Here is a 22,053-nt window from a genome sequence, read left to right on the forward strand (position 1 = left end):
TATCCAGTCTGTGGGCTGGATACAGCCCACAGGCTATATGCCCCCTGCCATAGATTATGAGCTTATGGGTATGATAGCACAAAATGGAGTGGCTTCTTGCTTTGGAAAACTCCAGCTCAGTCTCCCATATATAAGCAAGCTACTGATTCCATGTCCCGCTGCTGTGTAGCATTGTCTTATGGGAATTTACTGATGGTCAGAAATAAATATCAGGTAAATTTGCACTGGTTATGGGAAAAGGGGCATTTAAAGTTGCCAACCAATGCAGCTTGCTAAAAATGCTTTTATCTGAATGCTGAAGACCTGGCTTAATGCAGCATAAGTGCTCCTGAGTTGTTGTAAACCTACCAAATAATGTATGGTGCAATATCTTATGGAACAGGATCTGGGAAACCTGGATTTAATATGTAAATAAATCTCCTCCACTTTGCCAACCACTGCTTTTCATGACAGGACAGTTTTGCAGTGGCCGGCCAGAATGGCCCAGCGGGGTTCCAAGGTGGGCTAGCCCTAGGCCCTGGCTGCCACCAGTACTGCTGCTTCTCCCTACTGACAATTTTGTCACCTATGAAAGATCCTTGCCACCCAGCCACCGCATGTGGTGCAGGCAAGGCCCTCGCTGTGCCTCAGTTCTGCAAGCCGGATCTGTTGGGTTCATGGGCTGGACCTGGCCCATAGGACCTGGATTGCCAATTACTGGCTTAAGGCAGAGCACTTCACCCATCTTAAAGCTAAAGGCATTTACTTACTCTGCAGGCACAGCTACACATCGCTGTACTTTAGTACTTCCAAAAGGAGTACAGACATCTGCTTTTGTAAGTACTAAAGCATGGCACAGTAACCGGCACAAGGCTAGTTTTCACTGCTACTTTGAGTGGCGCGTGGTTAATTTTTGTCACTACTTCACAAAGTAGCTGCCAATCGCATGTAGACTCACACGATTGCTATATTGCTGTAGTGCATCATACAGCAACCTAGCGCATCGCTTCAGTGACGTAGGGCGTGTAGATGCGCCCTGTGTGGACTTTTTTTTTTTTTTTTTCCTTGAGGCTTTCCTAATTGGACTTTTGCAGAGACTTCCTAGTGCCTATGGCCTTGGAGCTAGGGTGCTGCTTAATGAGAATCTAAATTAAATGGCTTGGGAGAGCTAAGGCCAGCTCTATGCTGCAAACACCTTAGCAGGATGGGAATGTTGCTGTTCTAGGCTGCACTAATAAAGTGCTCTTAGTGCAGCTTATCCTGGTAAAGTTTTGGTTTTCCATCCCTCCCGTATCCGCACCAAGTGAAAGAAGCAGTAGTGGCTCAACCGATAACATTTCTTCATACAGAGCAAGCTTTGCATATCAAATGTTCTTGCCAATTCTAATTGGACCCCCCCCCCCCCCAAGTATGTAGTCAATTTTATATTGAGCTGTCATGAATTTCACACAATCCTTTCCTTTTGTTTTTGCTCTTCTCTAAATGTTCTCTGCAGGGTCAGGAAACAGGCCAACAAACAAACAAATAATATCCTGCTTCTATTAACCTCTCATTTAAAAACAAAGTATTGGAGTGATTTAGCGATTTATTTTCAGGTATAATGAAAACCAGAATCTATAGTATGGGCCTAAATTCGGTATCTGTATCCTTTTCAATTTAACCAGGCTGTTTCTGGAATTAATAGTGTATCATCAGTGTGTTACTTTGGAGATTTGGGGAGAGTTGGGGCATAATTACATAACAGGTATTGATGGATACTTTGAAAGTGAAAGCCATACAGCACTGCCTGTTTACATTAACATAATTGACTGCAGCTGCTGATGGTCAGTGTAAAACTCTGCAGTGTAATTGTTAGGCAGTAAAGTAGGAGTATGATGACAGCAAAGGAAGAGAAACTGCAGTCCCCGTCTCCCCCCCCCAGCAAAAAAATAAATTAAAAAAAGAAAAAGAGTAGTTTCTTAATAATCAAGTGCCTCTGAAATCTAACACTGAGACATCTGATATGTATAATGCTTTCCTGAGACTTTTATCACAGCAGGACTCTGTCTAATAGGTACAATTGTTATACAGATGCATAATATTAATTCTGATCTGGAGGAAGGGAATGAAGTGGGGCCGGCAGTGTTTCTGCTGTTTCATTTAGGTTGGTCAAAGGTAGTGAAGAACCACAGGGAAACCAACTGGAACGAGGTAAGTGAAGCACATGAGGCTCAGCGTAAACTAGTGAGGTGCAGAAATGAATCCTGAACTAGGTGTGAGCTCTCAAGAAAAATGTTAAACATTGTTCCAGGCAGTTCTCTGAAGAAGTCATTAGGGTGTATTAAGAAGGGAATGGAAGATGTTAAGCCTTCATGGATTGTTAGCTCACCTAGACTAATGTGTTTTGAATCTGGTTCTCCTCTTAAAAAAAGGATTTGGTAGAAATGGAAAAACTTCAGAGAAAGAGAATTAAATTGATTGGGCCTAAGGCAGATTACATGCTGGGAGTTTACCTAAAAGGACTACAATTATTGTGAAAGGTGGTGCGATAAGGGCAAGAGAAACAAGGAATGGTGCAGATCAGTGGTGCTCAACCTCTGGCCTGTGGGCTGCTTACAGCACATAGGACCATGTCCTCTAACCCACCGGGGGGGGGAGCATGGAAATAGTGGCAGCATTAATTGCTTGCTGGGAGCAATTAATGCTACCACTGCTTCCCCACAGGCTGCATGACGTAGCCCTGTGTGAGGCTGCTCCACAGCTGGCTGTGGTGCGCAGGACTGGGTTGGAGTGCCAGGTTGCACCCACAGACAGACCCTGTGCTGAGAGAGCCCACGAAGTGAGCACACCGGTGGGATCTGGCCCACAGGGCTGGGAGGTTGAGTACTGCTGGTGTAGATCGTGCCAGCTGTTGGCCTGTTTCCTTTTAGAAATGAAAAACAGTTACCTTAACAAGAGATCCCACGTCTTCTCATTACTGGTCTGTGCATCTTCTTGAATTGGGTGTAACCTTTTGTGGATAGCACCGTGTTTCAGGGGGTGCTCTGTTGGAATCGGCTTTGAGGCAACCCTCCTTGTGATGTGAACTGCTGCTGGACTTCGCAGTCAGCATATTGCTAGCTGCCTGGAATATGTTTTGGAGTTATGGACACTTTAAAATTAGATGTGGAAGAAAATGCACGTGGGGTTGGAGGTTTCTCCGGGGGCTTACGAAAATGAAAAGTGACGCTCTATTAAAAGACCAAAAAAAATCACTGTAGGCACTCCATACACATTGCATTTGCCCAGCTTGAGTTGGTAGCCTGTTTCCTGAAAACTACTCTTGGTTCTCACTAGCTTGGTCCTTTACAGATATTTCCAATGGTCTGTCATCTAAGTCCTTCCCATTTGCTTAAGGCACAGAGTATCTTGCATTTTTTATAATGAAATCTATTTAAAAAAAAAAAAATCCCATATTTTTCCCTGCCATTTTGTAAGGAATGCATTGATCTGAGTCATGAGACTAAGTAACAAGGGACAGTCAGTGTGGCCAAGATTGCAGTAGGAATTCCACGTGTAGGATTTCTGAGAGGTGGAGGGGATGACTCTAAACCAATATATAGCCATTTTCTAAATTAATTTGTGACATTACTTTGCAATTATGGCTGCCTGCTTGATAAACCTGGGAATGCATGGGTAACGATGCTAGACAAGTAGTCAATTATACTGAGAAACTTCTTACACCCACAACAAAATATTAAAAGAAGTGTTCCCAGTACTTTAGCATTCTCAGCTAGTCAGTTATTAGTTGCTTAGTTACCAATGACCCTCATGAGTTTCTATTTAGGGAAATAGTGCTGCATGTAAAACCTTAAAAAAAAAAAAAAAAAAACAACAACCCCAAAACTACTTCCTGAGGTCTGTGGACAGGGCCTCTTAACTATTTTAAGTGCAGTGTTTTAATAGTAAAATTGTTCTTATTTTAAATAATCCATTTACATGGCTGGTATGTAACTAAGAGATAATAAATAAAGATTTTCACTGCCTTACAGTGACTTGATTTGGGTTGATATGGCCCATAGCAGGATTTAATTTATTGGGCTTAGTAAGCTAAGATGTGTAGATCCTGACTTGGATATTTTTAGGCAAAAAGTGTGGTATAATTGGAGTGGCTTAAAAGTACATGTCAGTGTATCTGAAACTAGAATGATAACATCCTTGCAAGAAGTTTGTAGATGCCAACAAGTGAATATTCAAAACCCTGAAAATTGGGTGATGTTTAAATTTAGAACTAACCTAAACATTGTGTGCCTGCATTTACAAGAGAGCATTCAAAAGTTTCTTCTCGTTCATGTATATATGAAAAGAACACATGGAATAGTCCTGGACCAGGGATCGTGTCTACCCGAATCCTCCCAAGGAAAGAAATCAAACCAGATAAAAAGTTCAAGTTAAAAGAGAACGAAGGGAGATGCATGGTAACTCTCACCATTCATGTTACTTTCATTGTCAATTATTCCCATTTTATATATCCATTCATTTTTTTCCAGATGTTAAACCATCTAACATTTTGGTAAACTCTAGAGGTGAAATCAAGCTTTGTGATTTTGGTGTCAGTGGACAACTGATAGATTCTATGGCAAACTCGTTTGTTGGCACGCGCTCCTACATGTCTGTAAGTACGGATCTTTTAGCTTTGGGTTTACTATGTGTTGTGGTACAAGTTTCCACTGAGTAAACAGGGAACAACTACTGTCATCAGCAGCACTATTCATGGGTGTTACTAAGGCACTTCTTACACCACCAAAATATTAAAGCATCATATCAAAGTGCAAAGCTGTATTTTATGTTGCAATACAACATGGCCAAAGAGATGCTGATGTATCTGCATTGTGAAATCCAGTGGTTAATGCATTTGGGTCTTGTGCACGTGTCTCCAAAAGAAGGTGTTTTGAAGTTTGTCCTCCTTACAGAAGTCTGCTTGTCTTCCACCTCATCCTGGCCTTTGCTACAGTTGCTAGTATAGATGAGATGCTGTCTAGGCTACCACTCCAGTCACTGTTACTCTTGGGGTAGTTAATAGCTGTAGCAACAGTGGGAAGTTTGGGGGTTAGAGATGGGAAAGGAGAAGCTAATGAACACAATGCTATAGTGGCTGGTGCGGGACTAGTGAGTATTATCTTCTGGAAACTCATTTGTAGGACTAAAGTGTTACTTAAGGAAGCCCTGTACTATGCGAGAGGGAGTAATTGTATGCCTCTTACTCTAATGTATTTTGTCAGTTCCATGGAAACAATTAACTCATGAAACCAGGGCTTTTGGGCGTTTCTTCTGTAGTGCTGAAATTTGAGCAGGGGCTTTAAAAAGCAGGGGAAGGATAGTATGCTCTTACTTCTGCTCAGAATGGATCTTGCTCTTTCGCCCACTGGACGCTACCTTAGCTTGTCATCTGAGACAGGTGTCAGCCGAGCACTGTTTCAACGCTGAGCCTTGTGGAGGCTGTTACGTTTTGTCACAGCTCCACCACTTTTGCTCCTAACTGTGTTGCTGGCATTTTTTCCCTTCTTAGCAGGAGGAACTCGAGAGGAAAAATAGTGAATAGCTTCTTTCCCACTGACATGTCACTTACATGGGTTTTAACATGTAGCCCAGTTCCCAGGGACCTTTTCCTCTTTTCTCCTCCTCCCCCCGCCTCCCAAAGACCAAATCAGGATTGTGATGCCCCTTATTCCGTATGATGGTATTTAAACCTAATCCTTTTGCAAGCAGTTACTGGTTTGCATAGAGTCCGTCTCCTTTAGCATGTTTTCAACCCAGGGGTGAAGGTTTCCCTGGACTATGTAATCTTGCAGACAAGATTACATACTGATATCTCATTCTATACGTTCATGGAGCTTAAGTGGGGACATTTTCTTTTTTTCAGTTCTGTCAGGACTAATGCCATGTAGGTCATTTTGATGGCAAATGTTGCATTGTCTGGTATTATTCGCTCACTGTTGGTTTTTCCTCTAATCTAGTAAACTACAGTTTGTGTGTGTGTGTGTGTGATTCCTAGAAATCTAGTAACTTGTCAAAAGCACAATAATGCCTGTAATGCAAGAGGAACATCTAAGAAGATGTGTGTGGCCTAATTAAATGATAAATGGTTGGTAAATAAAATGCCAATTACACATGTTGCAGTGACAACATAGTTTCATGATTCTAGCCACTCTTGCATCCTATGGGAATTAGACTAAACTTATTTTGAATCTTCAGTCAAGTCTTTCCACTCTCTGGACAGCTCTAGGTTCAATGCAGAGCCAAAGGAAATGTGCAGTAACTTTATTTTTGAGAAGGCCCGGCACAATGTGTACATGGGAACTGTGTGAACTAATGCATTAAAGTTGCAAAGCGGAGGAGTGGTGTTTGCTTGTTTTTTCCTCCAGCCTTTCAAAGGGCGATTTAACTACACAATCTAAAAAGGCTAGTATAGAAACTAATCGAGAGAGTTGGATTGTTTTTTTGCCAACTGCATATTTGAGTCTTATGCACTGAGCAGGAGTTCAGATTAGGACATCCCTGGATATCTTGAAAATGCCTCTAACTTTTTGGGATGGCCAGATGTGGGTTCCCCTATTGTAATTGATATTTTTTTCTCCTAATATCCAGTTCCATTTCTAAAAGTAAAACTATTTTTAACAGGTGCTGTTCCATCCATTAAAGAAGCCCCAACATGTTTGCTTACTACTTCCTTAAAGATTAGGTTGGCAGAAGGGTGTATACAACATGTCCTGGACTATTATCTCATGATCTTTTTTTAATTATTATTATTATTATTAACACTTTCTGCTCTAGTCTTGAACATAAGACATTACCATTATGTTTACATCCCTTGAACCTGTAACGCTTGAGTGCTATTGAACTCTGGTAGAACAAATATGCTTATTCTACTTGGAAGACTTAAAAATACTTTTCTACGTTTTTTACCTTGTACAAGCAGAATGTATATTTGAATCAGACCCTGTCACTTCTGAAGAATGTTTTAATATGTGAAATCAATGCACTTCACAAAGAATAAATACTTCAGTAAAAATCTTATCAATACGTAGAAGGTATTTATTATACACGAGTAAACTTCAGTTTTAGATGAGTATTTGCTTTCACTTTATTAAAAGAAGCATACTTAAGTAATTTGAAATGTATTTTCATTTTTAAAAGAGAATTATTTTTGGAATGGTGTTTTAATACATCTAACAATTTACCCATTTGGTTAAAATATAGTTTCTGTGGTTCATGTATCCCCATGTCCTCGGTCACTTTGCATAACTAGCAATGTATTAATTTGCGGTGCAGTAAATTGGCATATTCAGGCTTCAGTTTCATTGCCATGGGGCCTGTTAGCCCTGCAAAGGGTTTCTAGGCAGCTTCATCCTCTGCCTTGTTTCTGCCGAGAGCAGACACAATCTGGCACTGGTATTTCCCAGGGCACATGGAAACTGTTGGCCTTTGAACAGCGTCTACAGTATTTGGAAATGGAGCTTGAATGTAAGGTTTCCTAAAATGCATTGCTGCACAGGTGTCTCTCCTCTTCTCTTGGAACAAACAAAAAATAACATTTTAAGCAGAAATAAGTGAAGTCTTGATCACTCAATTGACATATGGAAGCCAGCAGCAAATTTAGTTGCAATATTTAGGCGCTAGCCAAAAACTAGCATTTTATAACAAGAGAGAGAACATTTGGTTAGTAATTACTAACAAAACACTTTTTTGTTAGAGATGACTTTTCAGAAATGTAACTGGAGTATCTGGATTGTGCTACTGACTCTAACTCAATGTGTGGGAGGGTGGATGGGTGGGATGTTCTGGTTTTGTTTTTATTTTTATTATAGTGAAATTGTAATCGTGGTTTCTTGATTTTTCGCTGAGAGAACCTGAGGGTTGTAGAACTCCTGAAGTCTAGGTTCCAGACATACTCTTAAATATGGAAATAAAGAATGGCTAACCAGCTAGAAAGCTTTTGTTTTTGTTTGTGTTTAAATATTTTTTAAATCAATCAAGTTCAGGAATTGCATTATCCAGATCATTGCAGCCTAATTTTTCTTCTGTTACAATGTTTTGCTGTGTCTCTTTTTTACTTTTTATAGCCAGAAAGACTCCAAGGTACTCATTATTCAGTGCAGTCGGACATCTGGAGCATGGGATTGTCACTGGTAGAAATGGCGATTGGCCGGTACCCAATTCCCCCTCCTGATTCCAAGGAGCTGGAGCTAATGTTTGGCTGCGTAGTGGAGGGAGACTCTCCAGTTTCTGAGACCTCACCAAGGCAAAGAACACCTGGCCGACCATTGAGCTGTAAGTCACTGATACAGGCCTACTACGCCCTAGCTCCCATAAATAGATCCCATGATGGTTTTGAATTTTTTAAGAAATGGAAACTTTGACCAAATACATGTCGCAAGCCCTAGAGCTAAGACACGGGGTATCACTGTAAGATTAGATGAAGCATTGCAATGTTTTATCTAATCTGGTTTTATGTTTTCCAAGAATTGCGGCTTGTATTGTGAGGCTGTTTTGGATCCTAGCCAACCTTGCTGAGAGGGCAAAAAAAGCATCAGAGGCATGCGTTCTGCTGTAAATGTATCCGCTTTGCATAAACACCACTGGGGGAAAAAACAACTACATTTCAGTGACCTGAATCACCTGCTGCACGAGAACAGAAATCTGTGATTGGAAGATCCTTCTTATTAAATGATGGCATGACTCGGCTGCCTTTCCATCACTGCCCCACTCCCCTGTCTAGACCTTGGGTGGGCAGCGGCAGACAAAGTTTGGAAACGTGTGGAACAAAAAAAATAAGCTGGCGCTTTGGGGAAGGGAAGCCAGATGCATGTTCCTTTCTAGCTCTGTGGATATCCTTGGGAGGAGTTAATAGGGGTCTCTTAATGTGGGGCAGCATGCTTTCAAAAGCCAATCTAATCTCGCTGTTCTTATTTTTCTGTAAATCCCTTTCCAGCCTACGGACCAGACAGCAGACCACCAATGGCAATCTTTGAACTTTTGGACTACATTGTCAACGAGGTAAAGAACTATCAGTTTAAGTTTTTAAAGAAGTCACCATTTCTGGGTCAAGGTGCTTTTTAGTGTGAATGGTAAACCAAGCCTTATAACTCCCTGTAATACAATAGGCCAGACTCTTCCCTGTCATAAATGCACTGGCTTGAATTGATTTACATCTGGGATGATAAATGTGGCTCAATCCATTGCATCCTAAACGCATCCTTTGAACAAGTCCATGGAATTTCCCTGGCAGAACGTGCATCTGGCAAGGCAAAGTGGTGGCAATTAACACATTCAAGCTGACTGCTAAATTATCCCTTTCTTTGTTTTACTCTTACGAACCATCAGTGCTTTACTGCAGATAATATCAAATCTGAAGCAGGGTTTTGTGTCTTACAAGGGAAGTGCCTGCTAGTACCTACCACCAAGATTTGCGCAGTAATAACTAAAGCTCATGTAACTCCAGTGCTTTTTGTCTTTATTGCATTTATTTCTGTTTATGGTCAACAGTTGACCTACCATGAAAAATGTGAGAGAAATTGCAATATCAAGGGGTGAACAACCATTAACTACCAAAAACCAAAGAAATGTAATTAAATAAGAAAGGAATTAATTGCATGTAGGGATCTCTGGAACCCTGTTACTAAACACAGGTGAGGTTTTAATTCTTCACAAATCATGGATTTTATCTGAGTTGCTGTCTAAACTACTGCACTGTTTCTAAGAGACTGAACTCCCCGCTCTCTTGAATTACTGGTACGCCTTTGTTGAAATGGATGACAAAATTAAAGCACTTGCTGAAGACAGCTTTGCAAAGCCTTTTATTGGGTAACTAAAAAAGTAGTAGCATTTGGGTGTCATTACAGAACCCTATTCTTTGGATTAAAAATGTACAGAACAGCATGGCCCACTTTTTTTTTCTATTAACTGATATTTAATTCCCTGCCCCCCCTTCGTTATTCCCAAATGCATGGATACCTTGCTTCCTTAGAGGCAGAGAGAAGGGTGGTATTCTTGATACAAAATGACAGACACGTTTTCATCACCCTTATAACTGAAATGCTTTTTGCCTTTTGCAAGTTCTTGGCTGGTGATTTTTGCATTTGTGTAGCTCTTGAGCAATACGTAGACAAGGCACATTTCAAAATTGGAGCGTCTACAAATCTGTGACCCCTGCTGCTAACATTGCTCATGCCGCAGTCTATGTGGGTGCAAATGCATTACCATGGCAACACGGTATGTTTTTAATTCTTGCTATGCTGCTTGTTTACTGGCTTACTTGGCACCCCTTGGTCCTGCAAACACATGCACGCCAGAGTCATTTGAGAGGGGTTTCCTCGAGATCAATAATTTGTATGTGCCTGTATAACTTTATACTAAGACTCAGCGTTCATAAGATCCTTGCTACTGGATCAGTTAAATTGGCATCTGTAGGTCAAGAGCATCGCAAGTTGCAATAATGCATAGGTTTACATCAAATAGCTCTTCCCTCTTTATTGCAGTGCTGGGATTTTAGTTAAGGATTTTGAATATGTAAACCTGCTTCCCCCGATTTGAGGAAAAACAGAAGAATCTAGTGCATGTATGCCATGAGGCTTCTTTAAGCCCTCGTTAACGGCCATCTTATTCTGAAAAATTGCTGGGAACTGTGCAGGGAACTGGCCAGCGTCTGGTTCAACTATCTTGTGGAAAAACCCCAATGAAGGGAACTGCTAGGCAGAGTGTGCTGAACTGAGGACAACACAGTGCTACATTGCTGCATAAGTTTCCCTGCGGCAATGTGTGAGTGGCATTTTAAAAAAGCAGCTTTCCTGTACTGGAGACTGCCTGATCCCAATGCTGTTTATACTGGGATAGTGCCATGAGGCCCAGTTCATGTTCAAGACCCAGTGTACTGGGTGTTGTAAAAATGCAGATGGGCTCTGTCTCCAGGATCTCACCGTCTGGGACAACTGGGTGAATATGTGAGAACTGGAAGGAAATGTTGGGCAGCACATGGGTCTTAGTATGTCTGCCAGTGGTGAGGCTGCTGTGAATTTCTCACAGGCATTGCTGCAAAGGAGACCTCTAGCAAGGCACTTGGAGGAGGAGGTTGTTGCCCAGTGGTTTAGCTGCACTGATGGCAGCTGTGATTAGGCAGTCCCATGGAGCTGCCAGGGCTTGAAGCATCATCATACAGATTCATCCTAAGCAGGATTAGTGGACGCAGTACTTAAAATGCTAGTATCATGTCTAGCCAAGCGCGCTCTCTGGGCCCACCAATGGGCCTGTAACAGTGATGGCAGCAAAAGGAAATGCTGCAAAAGGATTATAGTGCAGGCACAGGGCAGGAAGGTGCAGCACGAGCTCTGTTTCATAACCTGCTAGTTCTGCTGGCCTAGCAGGCAAGTCGAAGCAGCAGTCTTCACCCTGCAGGACGTAGTGAGTTGAAGGATCTGGGTCACAAGGTAGAGAGAAGCTCCTCTTCCTTTGCATACATGTGCAGGCATCCCCGGGGGGGTAGGACGACACTTGTCCCCCAACGTCTGAGTTGAAAGTGTGGTATACATAGTCCACATACACTGGTGAGATTTCCCTCCTCAGCCACACATCACTTGAGTAGCTATAATCTAACTCCTGCTAAAGCCTTCCCCAGATTGGACAATAGTGGGGTCTACGAATGGTAGGAGCTTTTTTTTTTTTGTCTTCTCTGAAATCATATGGCAATGTACCTACTTCTCATGGGCCTTGGAAGCAGGTCCTGAAGACACCAGATATAAAATATGGTTCAGTCCCTGCCATACTGCTATAGGCTGTTCTCCATCAGGACCAGGTTCTCTCAAGCCCCGTGTCACAAGCCTGGTAATCTTGTGACACCATGGAAGATGGCAAGGCACTGAAGTCTGCATGTGGTGTGCGCCCAGGACGACTCTGGTATTTGTTCTGTGCATCCTGAAGTTCTTACGGCACCGTCCAAAACAAACCAGAAATTTTGGAGAGCCTATGATGATGGGCGCTAGGGGTGCCGGGACGAAATGAAACGGGCTTTTCTTTTGGGGGGCAAAAGACTGTTGTGAAAATGTTGATATAAAAGTGGAGCCAGAAATCAAAATGAACCTACTTGTGCTGTCTGCCTAACAAATAAGAATGCAGCTGAGAACCCAGGCATGCTGACATAGGTCCAGAGCTTCAGGCGTGAATGGAAATATAGGGGTCTTGCCATTGTAGCCCTGGGCCGGAGACTTGGAATACAAGTGGGAGAACCCCCCCAAGAGTTACCGCAGCATATTTGTAGGTTGCTTTAATCGCTTGTTTTTACTTTCAGCCACCTCCAAAATTGCCCAATGGTGTCTTCGGTCCTGAATTTCAAGATTTTGTGAATAAATGGTGAGTATTATACATGCTGTTAAGCTCCGTCTTCGAGACGCTTTTGCTCTCTAGTCAAGGACTCCAGGCTAAGAGAGCTGTTCTCTCCGTATAATGTGAACAGTTTTCTGATGGTACTGAGAGTGGATGTTTCTCACGCTGTTGGTGCTTTTTATGTAATATCAATTGCAAAAGAATGAAGCACTGAGATGTGGCCAGAGGTCGCAAAGCCTCATTACCAAGCTTTGGGTGTGCAGTGAGGAGTGCTACAGAAGCCTTGTGTGCTAGGGAGAAGTACCTGCAGTAGTGAGGGATTATCCATGTTTCAGTGAACTGATGTCTCCCTGCTATCCTTGTTTACACGGGGAATTCTCTCTAATCCAAAACTTGAGTGCCCTGGGACATGCTAGTAACCAAGTGGTACCAAACTGGGTGGGTGTTCTCCTACAAGGATGCATTTTGACATGGGTCATTACACCTGGAAAATGAATTGAAGTGAACAGACTCAGAAATCTGTTCTTTACTCCCTGGACTGATGGAGATGTGACTAGCTCCAGATACGAATCTCTGCTTCCAAGGGAAGGCAAAGATGTTAGAAAAACCCATGGTGCCAGCAGTCTTTTCCAGCTGTTAATACTTGGAAGGAGAATCACATTTGTCCTTCTCGCCAGACACGTGGTGTTGAAAAGGATTTTCAGGGTCAGAAAACTGTGGGCTTTTGCATCCTCACCTTGAGTTGAGTTGAACAGAAATGTGGCCTTACTGGCTGGGTTCCTGCTACTTATCCTTGCCTCTACAGGAGCATTTCACAGATGCCTCCCAGGATGATTTTATTGTGAAGTTACTTGTATGCACCCCTATAAAAAGGATAATTGTTTACAGACCCTTAAATGCACTGATGAGTACCGTGCCTCTGTGGTGCTTGTACAACGATTAACATAGCTAGGGGACTGAACAGTTGTTCAACATAACATGCTATTGATCTTGTTTTTAAAAGAACAAAGTAAGTGCTAACTATAACGTCTTGTATTTTCTTAGCTTAATAAAAAACCCAGCAGAGAGAGCAGATTTGAAGCAACTTATGGTGAGTGCAAGCTCTTAATTCAGCTCTTTTTATTAAGAGAAAACAGTCGTAGCTAAACGCTGTACTGTAGCTCTGTACAAGTTTGGACCTTCAAGCTGACCTGTTCGGGGCAAAGATTGCCCACCCTAAGACATCGCTCACCTGCTGTGACCCTGTGGCTGATGAGCACCAACGTAGCAGCTTGTACCAGTCAATTTGAACAGTTTCATGGCGCAGTGGGGGCAGATTAGCCCCACGCCCTACCTATGTGCCCCTTCCCTTTATTCTCTTTTGCTTTCTGTTCCCTGGCCAAGCTGCTGCTCTCCTTCTACTGGTGCTCCCTGCCCTCTCTCCAATCTGCTGTGGGTTGGACATAGAGACTACCCGTGCCACTTAGGACAGGTGTGGTGCAGGTTGGCCATCCTTGTCCTAAGGTCTGTTCTGCTGTGCAGAGATTAGTGCAATGCGTTGTGCTCCAGCTCCTGCATATTCCTAGCCTGGACCCTCTGCCAGGGTGGGCAGGAAAATCTGAGCAAGGTGGCCATGCTGGGACTTGTCTGTTCTGCAGGAATCCCATGTCAGCAGGTTTGTGGTCACTTGGTCCTATGCATGTGTGCACAGGGATCTTGGCACAAGAGCTTCTGGTGAAGTTTGGCCATAAAGGTCTGTCACTTCAGACCGGTATCTTCCTGCCAGCTGTTAATTACACTGAACAGAAATTATTCACCCCCTAAACTGTGCCGATGCTCTTGAAGTAGTAGTCTGCCATAGCTGCTTGAGTTTAGTCGCTGATAGTAAAGAGGACCAAGAGAGAGAGTAAATCTTTGTTCCTTGATTGGTAGCTGGATGGCTGTTTGAGGAACCCCAGCTTCTCCCATTTACTGCCGAGAGGCTAGCGGCTGTTTGAGGAAACCCAGCTTCTCCCATTTACTGCCGAGAGGCTATTGTTAAGGGACATCGCGAATCTGGGCCCAGTCCTGCAAGGTCCTGCTTAAACAGACTCTGCTGACGTTGGGGCTCTTCACAGCCATAAGATTCACATCATGAGGGGCAGCTTGTAGCATTGGAGCCTTCTGGTGCTGCACAAAGCAGAGCCGAACTGAAACTTTTTTCTCTCCAGAGCCTAAGTGTAAATAGAAGCTGCAGAGAGGGAACCAGATTATTTCCACCACTTAATAGAGAAACCTTAATACTAGAGATGAGTGCATAAGACCCTATACCTTGCCTGTTCTAAGTAAGAATCGCACCCTACTGGTATGCTACAGTGACTTTTATCTCTTAATTGGATGCTGTTTGTAGTGCTGGAGAATGAGCTTCTCTGCAGTATTTAGCAGCTCATGCATTGCTTCATTACACTAGTACCAGGCCTGGAGAAGGAGGTTGACTAAATGTTTCAAGCTGAGTGCAGTGAAAAACTATAACAAAACCCCAGCATGAACAGTAAAAGCTAATGAGATTTTTTTTTTTAATCATTCTTTCCATGTTAATGATCATATGAGGCAACAATTGCTTAAAATGCTTTAAACTGAATTATGTTATCTTCAATTTTTTTTGGTTCCTTCCGTCTCTTACAGATTCATGCTTTCATTAAGAGCTCAGAAGCTGAAGAAGTGGATTTTGCAGGATGGCTTTGTTCAACTATAGGTCTCAACCAGCCAAGTACACCTACACATGCTGCTGGAGTCTGAATCTGGAGAGAATGAATCTTGTACTGTACATCTGTTAAAACCAGGCTATTTATATTTATCAAGCTTGTATCTGTTCAAACGTGTATTTCACCTCTTAAAGAAGGATGTCTGTTATAGCATGTGCCAAATTGTTCGTTTCAAATTCCTGTCCTAAATTAATTGCTATTGCATTGGATGACATTTGTAAACTGATCAAAATGCGTGAGGTGCTTAAGTTACAGTGCTTGCAGGTTTTTTGTGTTGTTTTTTTTAGTGAAGATGGATATTTTTCTCAGTGGCAATCTCACTGGTGGCATTTAGCGCCAGGTTGCTTGAAATCTAATCAGGATTCTTCGCAACTCGGTGGTACTTCAATCCTGCTGATCTAGTCTCCCAGAGAAGGTGGCAAGGGATCCTCTTAAACAGCACCTGTCGAGCATGCTTTTGCTGCTGCCAACCTGCATCTGAAAGTTAGTTGTAATGGTTCGGACCTTGCTTTTGTTTGGAGAATTCTTTCCAGTTAAATGAGACAAGAGCCCTCTATCTGCTAATACACAGGGCATTGTTCTGTGTGTAGACCTGGTCCTATTTCTACATTTTTAAAACATATCATCATACTTGGATTGGTTAGTGGTGTATGTCATCTTTTCTTTTCTTTTTTTTCAATTTTGGTATTTTTAAAATGAGTAGCTCTTTTCAAATGTCCTACAGAATCAAGGTGTAACCGTGCATCAGACTTGTTTTCTTTTAACCCAACTAAAGACTTGGCAGCTGTCTCTAGTGTATGAAGAGTCTCTATCACTTTATTCTTTCAGATGTTTAGCAAATTTAATCTCAATAAATATGATCAATAATATCTTTGGAGTCAGATGTTTTTTCTTTTTTGTTTTGTTTTTTTTTTTTTTAAATCAATAAAACCTGGTAGTAACTAGAATCTACAGCCAGAGCTTGCACCTCAAATGTGGGGTGATCACACTTGCATAATGGGAAGGGACACTGATATTTTCAGGAAATAAGCAACTATTTGCTACGATCACTGCGTGTTTAGCACAAAGCATTTCAACAGGCCCTTTCTGCCAGCCCCTGCCAGGGGCCAGCTTCCTTTTGGCTCCTGTTGTGTTGAACAGTTTTAAGGTTCATAAACGCTCTCACGCCAAGACCTTAAAAAGAATCGACACTTGACTGGACAGCTTCTGTCTCGCTGCATCACACGCTTCATTTCTGGACAGACCACTCCTCTTTCACAGTACACAGAGGGGCCTTCACTCAGGCAAACGTTGGCATGTTTTGTTTCCGCAATTGGACTTGGACCACTGGCTTGGATTTCTGGTGCCGGCGTGCGGCGTGCACACAAGTTCCACTTTTTCTACAATCTCAGTCTTGTGAAATGAGCTGCACGTTCGTGTTGGGTATCTTGTCCTCTCTACTTCTGTCTGCTTCTGAGGGAGATCTTAGAGCAGGACTCCACAGCTCGAGTGGTTTTGGTCAGGTGCTGTTTGCATTTGTGGTCGTAACAGCCTGTTGTGCAAGTGCCCTGTAACAAATATATCTAAGTGACATCTCTTAAGTTTAATGCTGGCTCAGCCTGGAACCGAATCATTAAAAAACAGACGGAGGATAATCTTTTAACGCTTGCGAGCTATTTTAAGTCAGGTTTGACTGTGGAAAGGCAAGCCTACCCCAGCTGATGGGAGAGCTGCACGTTGGGTGGTTGCTAAGCCATGTCTTATAAGGTCTCCTTTTATCTAAGCTGAAGCTATCTGGCTCTAATTTCTGCCTCTTGCTCAGCACCATAACTCTGCACCAAGGCAGCAATAATGCATTTTTTAAAAAGCAAAGCAAACCAAAGCTGGTTGGGAAATGTCATGAGAACAGGCCTTTGGAGATGGTGCTTTCCAGACTCAAGTGAGGCAAATCTTTCTTGTGGTAACAGCACATCCTGCCTCTGCAGCAAGTCGGAAATGCAGAAGAATGCGCACATAAAAACAAAACTGAACAAGCAAGAAGCCCACCTCCTGCCTACACTTAAGAGTACTTAAAAAGGAAGGTTCTTGGGGAAGAAGGGGGACAATCTGGATGAACCGTTGCCTGACCCTTTTAGGCTACCCCAAAACAGACGAGGATGGAAAAGGGGTGCAGATTGGCACATTCACTACCTCCTTCAAATTAAAAACTGAGATTAAAGAACATTTTCTTTTCCAGTGTGTAAATCATGCGTCCTGTGCTTATGCCCCAAACCCAGACTGCTTGTACCTGGCTCTAATCCGCCTAAGCTCAAGTGGACCATCAGTCCCATAGGACAAAACTCGAGTTGGATCCCATTCCTAGCAACTGATGATGCTTTATCACCACATGAGGTAAGTGGTGCTGGATACAAAGGCCCAGTCTATATAGAGCTGAAACAATCGAGGTCTTCAGGTCAGAATATTATTCTCATTCAGGTTTATACTGCACATGGAAGATGCTTTAGGGTTGTAAGTGATGAGGCTGAAACTCGCCATGCAAAGCTTGTTCTTCCTTGGGAGCATTTTAAACTTTGACCTACTGAAAAAAGCAGCGTCTGCCTTGCTTGTGAAATGCAACTGGTGAGGTTTGTGGCAGGGCCCAGTGCCATTAGGATTCAGCAGATTTGAGATCACCCCCACAAAAGCTCAGCATTGTGCAGGGACTTTATCTTTGCATCTAGACTGTTGCATTGTGTCTGAGAAGCGAAGGTGTTACTATAGTTCTCAATAGGGAGCTTTGAATATGATGCTAAGACTCCATGGGGAGTCAGCTGTGGATGCTGCATGCAGGGCTGATGCGCTCTTCAGAGCGGCGCTGCTACATTCGCTACGAGTTACAGGCTCCTGACTGCATGCACAGAGGTGCATCACGGTAGTCCAGGCAGGAGCTGATATGTGCTGCTAGGGCCAGGAAAGCCCCAAGAGGATGGAATGGACGTTCTTAGTGAGTTGTACATTTGCGTAAGAGCTCAGTATCCACAAGAAAGACAGGAGCACTCCAGGAGTGCAAACAACCCAGTGTGGGCAAGACTGCAGTAGAGCTGCAGGCTCCTCTGTGTTTTCTTTTAGCAGCATTGGCACCTGGCTTGTTCCAGTTCAGTCTCGAGCAGCTGCTTACCTGCACGGTCATCTCGTCTGATCACTGAACCAACCTGCTGACAAGGGTTCCTGTATGGTGTGAAGGGCAGGCAGAGCTGCAAGCACCTCCACTGGGCCCATGCCAGTCCAGTCTCAGGCAGCAGAAGGTCTATGTTGAGTGCAGCGAGAGGAAGTCTTGATCCTGAGATGAATTCCCCAAGGACAGATCAAGTAGCTGAAGAATGGCTAGCATCTCTTCAGCATCTTAAATTTGTCCTTCCAGGAAGATTCAGATTATTCCAGCGCATTGCTCTGGACGCCTGCCAAATACCTCTTGCTCAGCAGTACCAAATGCTGCAGAATGACAATGACTGTTTGCCCTCAACTAATCCACAACAGGAGATTGTTTAGTAATGCCTCCATCCATTTCCGTCCCTTTGCCTAGTTTGGATCCAGACTGCCTAGTGGAACAGTGCCAACCCTGCGTGTGAATGGAGTTGAGAGCTCTTCACTCCAGGCTGCAGTCCAGAACTACAGCATGTCTGCAGGTAAAAGCATGGTAATGACCTATTTATGAATGACAGGTCACAGAACACTTTTATATTCTCCTTTACCTGCTTTCCCCTTCCATGCAGCAATCTTAAGCACTACAAGCATACTTGGCCCCAGGATGACAGTAGAGGGTGACATGGTACAGGCCCTTGGAACAGTTTTAGCAAATGGAAGTAGGCATTTATCACGGGTTCTCAGCACTGCTATTTCAGCAAGTCAAAATTCTCCAGTCCAGTTTCAGCTGCAGAGTAGCTATCCCACGACACTGGGTTTGCCTTGACACAAAGGGTAAGAAGGCAACAAGATGTCACCATTTTGGGGCACAGCACAGCAAAATGCTGATGATCTACTTGGCCATAAAGAGTACAAAAAGCAAGCAGCCCTTGGCCAGAGACCCCTATAACCTGAATGTCCAAATGCATTACTTATTAAAAAAAACAACCCTACAAAAAACCAAAACCACCATTTGCAGGGTCAGGGTTTGCCATTCCAAGCTCAACTTCAGACTTTCTTACCTAAGATGACAGCATTGGCTCCAGTGAGTTTGAGACAAAGCTTACACACCATCTTCCTACAGCAAGATTCAATTTTTAGTTGCAATGACATCCAGCCTAATCAGAGCCAAACCGATCTTTAACGGTGTTAAAGAATTGTGAGCGTGTCCAACCCCCAGCACCCATAACTACACTGCACACTTAAATTCTCAGTAAGAGGAAGGCAATGTTCTAGGTCAGAAACTTTTCAGTGGCGGACTCTTCTTTTAACCACATGCAAGATATTCAAACACTGCATGCTTTTCTTTTCTTCCTAAAGTAAACTTTAAGAAGAAGATACGTTTGGATTGTCTGTAGTTCTGTACGAGGGTGTCGCTAATGTCTGATGCTACAGAAATTTAACACTCTTAGTGTAGCAGAGACAACCTCGGAGTGTTCCCCTCCCAATTTTAACCATATCAATGTTTCTCAGTAAACCAGGGTGACAGGAATGTTCAAGATACTATTTTATTTCCTATTTTTATCAGCATCAGTACAGGTTTGGTTTTCTATGTTTCCATACAACCATTTAAGGGATGATACAACAACCAGCTGCCTCAGTCTTGTAACTGCATGCCATCGAAGAGGAGAAAATGCTTTGTTGGCCGATACGTGACACTAAGTGATTAGCATAACATTGCAAGGATTCCGGAAGGGCTCAACTTGCACTTCCTAAAGTAACAATCCCAAGAGACTTCCTCTGGTACAAATCCCGAAGCTGAAGATGGCTTTACAAAGATTAAGTTAAAGCTACATGCCAGGTTGGCTGCTACATGACAGCGGTCAGACTCCCCGGTGAGGACAACACTGATGACAGGCGATTTTCTGCCACCGGAGCCAAGCTCTGGCAGCTGGTAGACCGGCCCCCCCCAGGCCAGGTGCTATCTTTTCATACCCCTGCCAGGCACAGCTCTGCTGGAAAAACTCCAGTACATGTTAGACTTGCTATGGGAAAAGGATGACAAACCTAGTTTAAGTGTTATCCCAGTTCAGGGAAGAAGTTGTAAAGTGGCTTTTCTTTTGCCACCTGGGCACAGGTAGATGCTGACCGGCTGCTACTCTTCAACAGGAGCTTCCCTGGGACTCTACAATTTGCACCTGGTTTAAAAATACTGGTCTCCTTCACCTTCGCATTCACGCTGACAGTGCAGCGTGAGGAAAGCACCAGTGATACGGAGAGGTTCCTTTGCTGTCGGGCTCAGGATGAAGCTGGCATTCAGAGCCCCTAGTGCAATAGCTCCTGCTCCCAATGCACCAATACTTCATTTCTGTCACATTTGTAGGGAGTACGACATTGAGTTTTCCACACAGCTGAGAATGCACCGATGCAAACAAGCATGCAAAAACCGTCTTGGACCACATTCCTTCTTCCTGCATGTTAAAAAATTCTCAGCCTATGCAGATGAGGTTATACAGTACCATTAGCTCAGCAGCGAAATGCTGAGCTCTGCTATTAAATCTCAGCAATAAGAATTACAGTTGGACAGGTTATTGCTTTTAGTGCACTACTTAATTTAACTTGACTAAGGACTTTTTCCCACTATATACAAACACTTGGTAAACTCCATGTTAGGCTTTTAAAAGTAAAAAGGATCATGCTACATATTTGTGCAAAAACTTTCCACTCTTTTTACACCCAGAACAAGGTTTTGCCTGGCGTGTGCTGTCTTGTGCCATCCGTCTAACCTCCTTGGAGCTCTTCACGAGTCAGTTGTGCGTGTAGTTCAGATCTGCGTCCGGCCCCCTCCGCCCCCCACCCTCCCCCTCAAAAACCAGCCCTGATGGGAAGTTTTGCTTGAACATTAGGGATGTTCCTGAGTCCGTGATAAAGAGACTAATTATTTCCCACGCTTCCCCTTTCAGGAGTCCAATTCTTCCTCCTCCTCCTCCTCCTCTTCCTCTTCCTCCTCAAGCTCTTGAATACTTAACTGCAATTCAGTTTGATTGATAGCAGCCTCGTTGTCCATCTGCCCAAGAGCCTGGTATGACAAAGAGCACCACCGCTCAGTTACTCAGAGGAATAATAATGCTGGATACTAGAAAAGGAAACAGCTAGGAAAGATTAAATGAACCTCAACCGCCTTTTAAACCAGCGCTTCTCAACCTTTTTTTTGGACCAGGACCCATTTGTGAACACTGATGGCCAGCCCGGACCCAGGCCTCAGCCCCAGCGGTGGGGGCCGGGGGAGCCCCAAGCAGCTGAAACGCCTGCAAGGGAAAAGCCACCGCTTCCCATGTTTTCCTCCTTTAAAAGAGAACCCATTTTACAAAGTTGGTTCCCGTCCCTTTCATATATTCTTGCCGCCCACGGGGTTGAAAAACACCGTTTTAAAGGGACCTCGGTGCCGGACTCCCCGCACTGCTGAGCAGCGTTTTCTCCGCAGCCTCGTCTGAACTCCTCCTAAACCAACCCCACGTCCAGCAACAAACCGTCACCGCCGTCTGCACCAAGTCTCCACGCCCCGAAGCGGGAAGCGAGGCGGTCGCGCCGCCGCGCCACCCAGCTCCCGGGGACGGCGCGACGCAGAGTCGAGGAAACGACACACCAACAGGGGCGCGGAGAGACGCTCTGGCTGGCGACGGGACGTCCGCTCCGGGCCCGCTGCAACTAGAGCGACCCCAGGCGGGAGCAGGACCCGGACCCGGACTCACCTTCTGCGCCTCGTCTGCGGCGACGGCAGAGGACGAGACGGTGACGAGCTCCTCCCGCGAGCTGATCATGGAGCGAAGCGCCAGCTCCTCCACCTGCAACGGGGCACCCTCAGCGCTGGGCCGGCGGGCCCGATCCTGATCCTGACCCCAGCCCGGGGGGGGGGCGGGGGCGGGGGGAGGGGGGG

General features: G+C 44.0%; 2 protein-coding genes across 2 annotated transcripts in view; one reads left to right on the forward strand and one right to left on the reverse strand.

The window, feature by feature from the left end:
• The window catches only part of MAP2K1 (mitogen-activated protein kinase kinase 1), a 55,823-nt gene extending 39,919 nt beyond the window's left edge, over positions 1-15,904 (forward strand). The window contains exons 6-11 of the mRNA XM_006020093.3: positions 4,488-4,612; positions 8,061-8,268; positions 8,930-8,994; positions 12,278-12,339; positions 13,357-13,402; positions 14,956-15,904. Of these exons, the coding sequence (XP_006020155.1) occupies positions 4,488-4,612; positions 8,061-8,268; positions 8,930-8,994; positions 12,278-12,339; positions 13,357-13,402; positions 14,956-15,069 (620 nt within the window). The 3' untranslated portion in view covers positions 15,070-15,904. The remainder of the gene's footprint in view (positions 1-4,487; positions 4,613-8,060; positions 8,269-8,929; positions 8,995-12,277; positions 12,340-13,356; positions 13,403-14,955) is intronic.
• A 3,766-nt stretch (positions 15,905-19,670) lies between these two features.
• Positions 19,671-22,048, reverse strand: SNAPC5 (small nuclear RNA activating complex polypeptide 5; the record flags this gene model as incomplete). Its single annotated transcript, XM_025199555.1, has 2 exons — positions 19,671-21,195; positions 21,869-22,048. Coding segments are annotated over 2 exons (300 nt in total), but the record flags the coding sequence as incomplete, so codon positions are not given.
• Between the last annotated feature and the right edge of the window lie 5 nt (positions 22,049-22,053).

Source organism: Alligator sinensis, unplaced genomic scaffold (assembly GCF_000455745.1).
Source record: "Alligator sinensis unplaced genomic scaffold, ASM45574v1 scaffold210_2, whole genome shotgun sequence".
NCBI lineage: Eukaryota > Metazoa > Chordata > Crocodylia > Alligatoridae > Alligator > Alligator sinensis.